General features: G+C 31.0%; 2 protein-coding genes across 2 annotated transcripts; both read right to left on the reverse strand.

Moving 5' to 3' along the window:
• Window positions 1-2,713: 2,713 nt before the first annotated feature.
• On the reverse strand, window positions 2,714-4,358 carry LOC110630556 (vignain). Its single transcript, XM_021778094.2, has 4 exons — window positions 3,755-4,358; window positions 3,427-3,659; window positions 3,091-3,231; window positions 2,714-2,980 (listed from the first exon to the last, which is right to left on the reverse strand). Exons 1-4 carry the CDS (start codon window positions 4,194-4,196, stop codon window positions 2,714-2,716), a joined length of 1,083 nt encoding a protein of 360 aa, XP_021633786.1. The 5' UTR covers window positions 4,197-4,358.
• Window positions 4,359-7,426: 3,068 nt separating this feature from the next.
• On the reverse strand, window positions 7,427-8,277 carry LOC110629557. The gene is made up of 2 exons (XM_043949402.1): window positions 8,050-8,277; window positions 7,427-7,744 (listed from the first exon to the last, which is right to left on the reverse strand). Exons 1-2 carry the CDS (start codon window positions 8,152-8,154, stop codon window positions 7,655-7,657), a joined length of 195 nt encoding a protein of 64 aa, XP_043805337.1. The 5' UTR covers window positions 8,155-8,277; the 3' UTR covers window positions 7,427-7,654.
• Between the last annotated feature and the right edge of the window lie 1,485 nt (window positions 8,278-9,762).

Consider the following 9,762-nt stretch of genomic DNA (forward strand, 5'->3'; position numbering starts at 1 on the left):
ATATCCCAAACTGAAAACCTCTATCTCTAATTACCAATCCTTAAAAACCAAAAGAAAATCAAGCCAAAAGCAATATCTAAACCTTGCACCTGTAGTGGAAATGGAAATGGATTTTTCTTTATTTTTTTCTTTTTATTTTTATCAACTCTTCTCCTCGATGACAAAAGCAAAAGAATTGATATTGTGGGTAATAACATGGAGGATTGAAATACATCCCTTTGATTTCTAATAATTTAATCTTCAATATTTTAGCATTCTGATTCAGTTTTTAAATGTTCAGAAAAGTAGAATTAAAACAAGAAATTTAAAATTATACAAACCCCTCAAAATATTTAATGGCAATAACATTTTTAAATTAGTTAAGTTTTGGGCTAAGCCTTATATATTAAATAACGAAAATTAAAAATATTTATAATTTAAATATAGTTGGTATGATTGAATTTTGAGGATGGATTTGCAATTTGCATGTTTAATTGTGGGCAGAAACATAAAATGAGAATAGTCTGTTTAGGGCACAGAAATAGGGTTGGGTTTAATTTGTTCTCAGCTATTAGTATCAGGTCGGTCAGTACTCCGTTGTGGGACATGAAATTTCCTTTTCACCGATTTTATGCCTCTTGTCTCTAATCTTGTACGCATTTTGTTATTATAGTACACTACTCTATTTTTCTTTTTTCTTTTTCTTTTTCTTTTTTAAATATATAAATATATATATATTAATTAAAAGAATCTTTTATTTACTCATTATCTATTTCTCTTATGTTCTTATTTTAAAATTTTTAAAAACAATAATTAGCAATATAGTTAAATCTGAATAATAATTATCGATCCTTCTCATGAATTACAAAATAACTAATTTCAAAAAATTGATTAATTAGATCACACGACAGATGGTTCATAATTCAAAAAATCCTCATCGTCCATGTCGCTGTTGGAACGAAGGTTGAGCACCAACCCAAAAAAAAAAAATAAATCAAAATAACTATTTATTTATTTTTTATTTGTTAATCATTTAATTAACACGTTTTTCATTTATAAAATCAATTTGTTTATCTTTTTATTGGATAAATATTAGCTAAATTTGGTTATAGTATAGTTAAATTATGGAGATTGAATAATACGTAATTAAAATTATTAGAATGTAAATAATATAAATATTTAAAATTAAAATAAATTAGCTAAGATTTTATTTAATAAGAAAATTAAATAATTTAATTTTATAAAATATATAAATATATTAATTGAGTAATTAAAAAATAGTGAAGAGATTATTAATCTCGACAAAAAGACAAAAAAACAAAGGTACACCTTTAATTTTAATTTGGAGTGCAATGGTGAAATTTTAGGCTCGGGCATCTAAGCCCAGCGAAGAGGTGGTTTGCAAGTACTCCAAAGAGAGGGGAAGGGAAAGAGGCAGGTAAGATTGAAAATCCAATGCCACGTATGACAAATAGATGACGTGGCATTATTGGTGTCCAAAGAGTTGTTTGACTTTGGACCGTACTATGTATATATAGGCCTAGCCAGGTAGGCCCAGGTGCTGACATACGCAGCTTTGCTTCTATAAAAGCCGTTTTCCTTTTGCCCCTTTTTTTCTCTTCCACATCATTAGCTGCTCTTGTCCTTTTCTCTGTCATCCACCTCTTTTATATATTTCCTTCTTTTATATATTATATTAAACGATTATTAATAACTTTTTTTTAAAAAAAACTTTAATTTATGGTACAAAAATTGAAAATTTATATGGCGTATAGATGGGGTATTGACACGTGGAAGGAAAAACTCGAGGCATGAAATGTGGTGACCAAAGAAATCTGTAAGAACCTCGTATAGTTGCTGTCAATAGGGGGTTGTGGTGAGACCAAATCCAACTCCCATGCAAAAGACAAATCTGCTTTAACGTGATTATTTATGCGTCTCTTAGATGGATTTTTAGTTATTTTTTAAATATAAAATAAATTTAAAATTTTTAAAAAATATTTTATCTTTAAATAATTATATTTAATATAAATATTTAATAAATTTCAGATAAAAAAAAATTATAATCGGGAACGGGAAAGAGGGATAAGCCGTTAACCAACAATTTTTGGTGTGGGGAGAAGTGAAAGTAATATTGTCAACGTGTAATCAAGGCCACACGATTGGCCAGTTGGTCGGACCCCATCATATAAGTCTCTCTTTTATTTTATTCTCTTTGGAAAACCTGCTCTTGCTCGTCCGGCTGCTTTTCTCCTTTTGGGCTCCGTTTCTTCCTCTTTTTTTCCCTAAATTTATATTTATTTAATTTCTTTTTACTTTTATAATTTTAAATATATAATTATAGTGTATTTATTTTTTAAATTATTAACTATTTAGTTAAATTTTTTTAAACCAATTATAAGGATTAATGAGTAGACGAAATAAAAATCTAAACATTAATTAATATTTTTTAATATAAATAACTAAATAATTAATTTTATTAAATAGATGATAAAGACTCAATTTGTATAAAAAATATTATTTTAAAAATAAAAGGAAGAATTCTTTATTGTGATTCAATCATAATAATAAGGTCTTATAATATCTGTGACCCTTAAGCATTTTGATCTAAGCTTGCAAAGAAATCCAACTTCATCTAACAACTAAAAACCAAACATAACATAGTTTAAGAAATTTTCTGTTTTTTTTCGTAAAATCCATTATTAATTTGAACGTATAAATCTCTGCAGATGAACTAGAGTTCATCCCTACGACAAGAGGCTGCTGCATTCTGATTGTTGTCTGAACCATTCTTCACAGGGTATGAGGCCTCCAAAGTTATACCACACATTCCCTCTTTTGCTCCGATTCCTCGTTCCATTCTGATGTATCCATTTTCTCCCCATTCAGTTCCCCATGAATTCTTCACTATCCAGTATTTTGTCCCATCATGTGTTGCTCCATATCCCACAAGTGCCACTCCATGGTTTAGCTCTGTTCCACAGCGTCCACTGAATACTCCCTGCAATCAACAAGAGCATAGTTTGTTTGAATTCAATTAGGGTTTAAAACTTGGGACTTCACAGTTCTGGAGACAAATCTAATATCGTTCATAGTTAATGAGAAACTTGCCTCGGCATAGAACTGAAGATCCCTGCCACCAGCATCCATTGCAATTGCTACAGGTTGATTAGCAACAGCTTTTGTCAATGCATGTTCATCATTTGGAGGTACTGTTTCATACCCATCAATGGTTATCATCGGAGCATTCATCTGCAGCGTTTGGAAAGTTATATAATAAACCCATTTAGATTAATTCTTAGGTTTAATTGCAAACAGTGTACAAGTGTCCGTTCATCTTCACTCACAAAAATTCAATGAATCCATCCATTATGAATGAAGTTGCACGTACCGAGTGCACCTACTAATTTGCTATGCATTTTGAGGTTTTAGTAAAATATAATTAACCTTGTATGAGTCACAGGATCCATCTCTACCAGTGTAAGGATAGTTCTCCTCTGTTGTTAAGCCACCATTTTTCTTGATAAACTTGAATGCCTCTTCCATATATCCTCCGTCACAGCCATTGTTAACAGTGTTGCAATCAACTAGCTCCTGCTCAGATAGAGATAATAGTTCTCCTGTTCTTATTTTGTTAATACCCTCCACTGCAGCTACACTTGAAAATGCCCAACAGCTACCTGCAGCAACATCAATAAAAAAAAAAAAAAAACTGTTTTGAGTGCTATTCAGCAATATCAAATGAGACAGGCATGATATTTAACCCATAACTTACCACAATGGCCCTGGTCCTTGACTTCAGCGACGGCTCCTTTCTTCCTCCAATCAACTGATGGTGGGAGTTCACTGTTCTCATGGCTGAAACCAGTTTGCTGCTGAGATCCATGGAGTGACCTGTAATGGCTAACCTTAGCGCTTCCATAGTGTCGCATGAACTCATGGTTAGTCATATCAGCAAACTTATTCAATCTCAGTTTATAAGGCCTATCCTCCTGGTTCACCATATGAACATGCTTCAAGTTTTCTTTGAACACATTGAAACGCTGCCTTTTATCAGCCAGACTGCGAGAAACTGTGTAGTGGCTTCTCCATCGCTCGTATAATTTCCAGAGATTTTCCTCTGAAGTGAGATCCTCGTCCCGGTAATCAAAACTCTCAGACACCTTCAACACCAGCACAAGTGAAAGTGCAACCAGGATAAACTTTCTTGAATCCATAAATACAAAACCCAGATAATATAAATCAAGAAAAGAAAAGGGCTATCAGATTATCTTGTGGGTGCGCTATTGGCGAAGCTGCTTCATCCTATTTATATGGTAATGTTGAGTGGTGGGCTCACAGAATAAAGAAGATAAGAGCCGCCATGAGAATCATCTTTGCAGGCATCAAGGGAAAGAAAACGTGTGTAGACATAATCATGATGATGAAGTGGTGAAGTAGTAAGGGATTTACAGCATGGAGAAAAGAAGAGAAAAGGTGGTAGACTTTTTGATGGTTACTTGTTTGTTTTTATAGATGAGGGTTGCTAATATTGGGTCCATTAAGAAATCGACATGGCAACCCACGTTGTTTTTGCTTGAAGTTGTCTGTAAAGGTGACGAATTGGCAGTTTGTTTTTGAAGAAGACGAGAATTGATTATGTCGTAAATGTTGTAATTTGGAGTTTGAGGATTGTGTAATGTGTGATTTATAGGTATGGGCATGAGAAAGTTTAGTTTGAAAGGCGAACTGATTAACTGCTTATAACGATTCGATTCATCAACTATATAAATAAAATTATATAAATATAATAATTCAATTATAAAATTAATTATTATATTTTAAAGGAAAAACTATGATGTAAAAATTAACATGATAACTAAAAAATAAATAAGATATAAATTAATAATTCAATTATAAAATTAATTATTATATTTTAAAGGACATTTATAACTACTTTACATAAAAACATTGATAAATAAAAGACACGTATAAAGAATATAATAATAAAATAGTTGTGCTAATATGAAATTATAACAATATAAGTTCTAAAAATATAATTAATAAGTTTAATTTGTCTTAATCTAATAATTAAAAATATGTCATTCATATTTAATATTTTAATTTTTTTCCCTCAAAAGGACATATATAATATCTTCATTTGCTTATAATCTTACAAAAAATAAAATAAATTATTTATTAAAATGAATTTTCATATTTTTAATAGAACACAATTTTTTTTCACTCATTGTTATGCTAAAATAAATGCCAGTCTATTTTAAAAAAAATTCTTTGCTTGTATGTAAATAAACCAACATTGATAATAATATCTTCAGAAAAAATTACTACTATTTTTGAACAGTTTAATATTTTTCTTATTTTCAGGAAAAAAAAAATTTCAAGAAAAGATTCCATTCAAGATTTCGAAGAAAGAATTTGTTCCAGATGAATTTAAACCCTTTTTAGAACTCAATGATGAAATTCTAAATGCTTTTTTTTTTCTCTCCCTTTTAAAAATTTCTTGAATATATTAATTCTTCAATATATTTTTTACCATAATTTTTTATAAAATAATTTTATTTTACTTGAAAATTTTAGGAAACTCTCTTTTTGCTGTTGAAAAAATATAAAAATTTATTTACTAAATTTTATACATAAACTTCCAAAATAATAAACAAATTAGTGGTAATAATATCTTTTAAAATGGGGATATTTCTCATTAATAAATACTTCCACATTCGAGTCCCAATAGATAACATTGTCTCAAAACAAGTTCACAATACTTGTAATTTGTTCTTGCAATAATGCGTTTATACATGTGATTTTCTGTCTTTTTTCGGGTCAATTTTCCTTTGAGTTTTTAAATTAGAGAAATTACTATTTGATTCCTATGATTAGAAAAACCCATTAATTAGTGGTTTAATTTTGAAATTTGACCACATTAATTCTATTAAGATTCTTCTTTCTTCTCCCAACCACAGTGGTATTAGCTCATTAGGTTGCTGAAAGAAAAAAGGGAAAAACAAAGGGTGCGATTAGGTGACAGTGACAATGGGAAAGTTCTCAGTTAGGCAAAGTATATAAATTACTTCATACATCTAACCCAAAAAAAAAAATGGAGAAACTATTATTTATATTGGGGTGCATCACGTTATCAAGCATCACAATATGAACCCAACCCCTTGTGGAGTAGATGATCTTGATTCACTTCAAAATAATGGGATTAAAGGGCATCTTAACTAAACAAAGAACAAGAAAGCAGATTTCGCATGTTTTATCATGATTTCACTACTCCCTCTTTCATCAATTGACCAAGGACTTCACATGAACAACATTTGACCATCACCTCACACATCATAGTACCAAAAAGAAAAAGAAATAGTCATCTTCAGAGAAGTGGTGATTTTTAACAGGGTAAGTTCAGGTGCCAAGAAAACTACTTCATTCCACAAGTCTAGTTCACATAAATCAAGGGGAACAGCCTGATTGCTAGTGGCCACATAGAAATTCAAATGATATTGCACCACTAGTTCTGGTTGTATGTTCTGTTCTTTTTAGCATCTAAGGAAATGTAAACCAATGAAAATCACATCAAGAGAGCTTTTAATGCTCAGTCAAACAGATAACAATGATACTAACACCAGTTCTCCATTTCTCTCCCCATCTTTCTCTTAAGAGCACGGTAGGCAGAATCAAGTTGAAAATGACAGGATGGATTGGATTAAAGCTCACGGATAAAGAGCTAACGGAGCCTACTTACCTCGTGATCAAGCTGTGCCTCTCTAACGCCACTCTCTCTTCCTTATCGCGCTGCTCATCTTCCTAGCCGTCCTTTATGGTTCATTCCTGTGTTCCAACCGGTTAAGTAGTAGTTTAGTGTTTTCTTCTCCTAAGTATGAGTTGACTGACCCCCGAATGCTCCCTAGGACCAATGCCTGAGAAGTGAGCAAAGGGCAGGCCAGATGATTAGCATGAGCAAGCGCCTTCAATCTGTTGTGGACTGCTGTTGACTTCCTCAGGAAGCATCCCGAGGGTAGTTTCCTTGTGAGTGAGCTCCCGTGCTCCTCTTTTGGGATACATTTCTATTTTTGGATATGAAGTAGCAACATGACAAGACATCAAAGCATTACGCGATAACTTTTCTCTTTTACAACTCTGAAAGGTAGATCCTAGAGAATGAAGTGGAGGCTATCCGCTCCCTGGAAATTTATCTATCTTAAGCTAAATGCAAAAAATTGGTTTTACTAGTCAAGGACTTGTTATTTAACCTACTGCTGCAAGACAAGGGACTAACATAAACTAAACCAAACCACAGGTTCCAGAGTGTATATAACAGAAGATAGTTCATGATAACCAATTGGAACACAGTAAAAGAAACTTGTGCAAAGCAAATTTCTAATGTCTTGTTTCATCTAAAACTGAAAGCCTTAGCAAATAAAAGTTGCACCTATGTACACAAATCAAGAAGTAAAAAACAGGTGAAAATCACAGATTCCATTAACTTCTGATGATACAAACAAGCTAGGATTGAATAAAACAGAACAATAAAGGGCCATTGACAATCAGAGTCATCAGCTTATGAGAGATTTAATGCATATGAGAACTTCATAGAGACTAGAACAAAATCTTCAATGAAAGTAAGTACCAATACAAGGGGAGAAAAGGCCACAGGGCACTGGCCATAGAAAACTGAAATTTAAGCAAGGGCATCTTCCCTCTCTTTGGCTTGTCGAAGCAGCTCTTCTCTAACTCTCCTGATCTCTGCTTCCTTCTCCAGTCTCTCCTTCTGTAATAATAACAACACAAACGCCTATGACGAGAGAAATTTCTAACATTGGTATAACCCCAATAACCACAAATCACATATATCAATCTAAAATGCCAAAGCCATATGCCAACGTTTGGAAGTTGAATTTCCATAGCCACACAACCTAACATCTAAAGTTACCCCATAGATCCAAATAGGCAGGTAAAATAAAAAATTTTCACATATTAGGGTTTCTCTCTGAAAAGGGTTGAAATTGAAGCAAATCAAAACATATTAATGAGGGAAAAAAAAAAAGGAAAATTAATGGGGAATAAAGCAATAACCTTTTCATCTTGATGGAGGGCGATCCAGACATGAATTTTCTCCATAGATTGCCAGAATACGAAGGCTCCTAAAGTCATCGCAAAGTAAGTTGCCACTTTTACCATTTTCGTCTCTTCTTTTTCTTCTTCCTGAATTCAGAGGCTGAAAATTTTGGACTTCGTCAATTACAGGGAGGATCGCTCGGATATGGAGAACGGATAGTACAAGCAAAATGGCGATCGGCAGAAGGGCAATATATTTAGTCAAAATTAATTATTTAATTTTTATTTTTTTTAAATGGAATTAAGATGTTTATATATTAAAAAAAATATTTTTTTTATCTTGAGATATACCAATTTATAACACTCAATTATCTCAGTATCTAAAATTTAATTATGTTAAAATTAAAATTTTTTTATAAAAAATAATGTTAATAACAAAAAAAATAATTAAAATATCCATTTCAGAACCCAATGCTTTAATCTCTCTGAAATTTAATTACATTAAATTCAAAAATTCCTTTCTCATCTCTCACGCCATTATTGCTAGAAAATATTTGCTAGATAATATTCCTTTAAATGTTGTTCATCCATTTAATTTGATTCATCTCTTCATCGTTTACCATCCATCATTGCCACTGGTTATGCCTTTTCGCTCATGTTGCTGCTCCCACTTGTAGGATACAGTCTCAACTGGCCATTGACCTCAAGGTTTTGCCGAAAGCGCCATCTTCTCTTCAATAGTCCTCGAATCTTCTTTTGCATGTTACGATTGGTGATCGTAGATTGGTGGACGTCTTGTATTGTATATCTTTTAAATTCCAAAAAGGCGACGGCTTTGTAGATCTTTAGTTGCATGTAACTATGGAGGTCTATTGGCTTCTGTTCATGGAGTTTTATAAATTGTTTGTGCTTTTTCTCTCCTACTCTTCAATGTGTTGTTATGACCTTTTGGCTACTGTTTGGAGACCCTTTCCTCTACAGAAGGCATTTTGGTCTTTCCTCTGCAGAAGGCATTTTGGTGATATCGGGTCTGGGAGTTTTGTCGGTTATCATCGAGTCTAGATTTCTGATGAGTTTTTGTTGTTATATTTTTTTGGAGATTTATAATTTAATTTTTATCAATTTTTATATTTCTAAAAATTTATTAAATTATTTTTATATATTCTCATTTAGTTTTTATATATTATTATTATTAATGAGTTATTTTTTATATTTTTAAAAAATTATTAAAATATTTTTATATTTTTTCATTTAGTTTCTGTATATTATCATTATTAATAAGTCAGTTTTTATAATTTTTTAAATTTATTAAAATATTTTTATATTTTCTCTTTATGAACGAAATAATTTTTCTATTTTTTTATTAAAAATAAATAAATAATGAGATAAAAAAATTTTAAAATTTAATATTGCTCTCAAATAAATTTTTTTATTTAGTATTTAAATATTACTATTATTAATAAGTCCGTTTTTATATTTTTATAAATATATTAAGACATATTTATATCTCATATTTATTTTTCTTTTAATGAAATAGTTTTTTTTAAATAAAAAAAATATGATGATAAAGGAGAAGAAAAAGAAAAAAAAAATAAGAAGAAAAAGAAAAAGAAGGAGGAAAAGAAAAATAAAGAGAAGAAGAAGATGATGATAATGATGAAGAAAAAGAAAAAGAAGTCCTCTTTGAAGAAAAAAAAATAAAAATAAAAGAAAAAGAAGGAGAGGGAGAAG

This window comes from Manihot esculenta, chromosome 13, assembly GCF_001659605.2.
Source record: "Manihot esculenta cultivar AM560-2 chromosome 13, M.esculenta_v8, whole genome shotgun sequence".
In the NCBI taxonomy this organism is placed as follows: domain Eukaryota; kingdom Viridiplantae; phylum Streptophyta; class Magnoliopsida; order Malpighiales; family Euphorbiaceae; genus Manihot; species Manihot esculenta.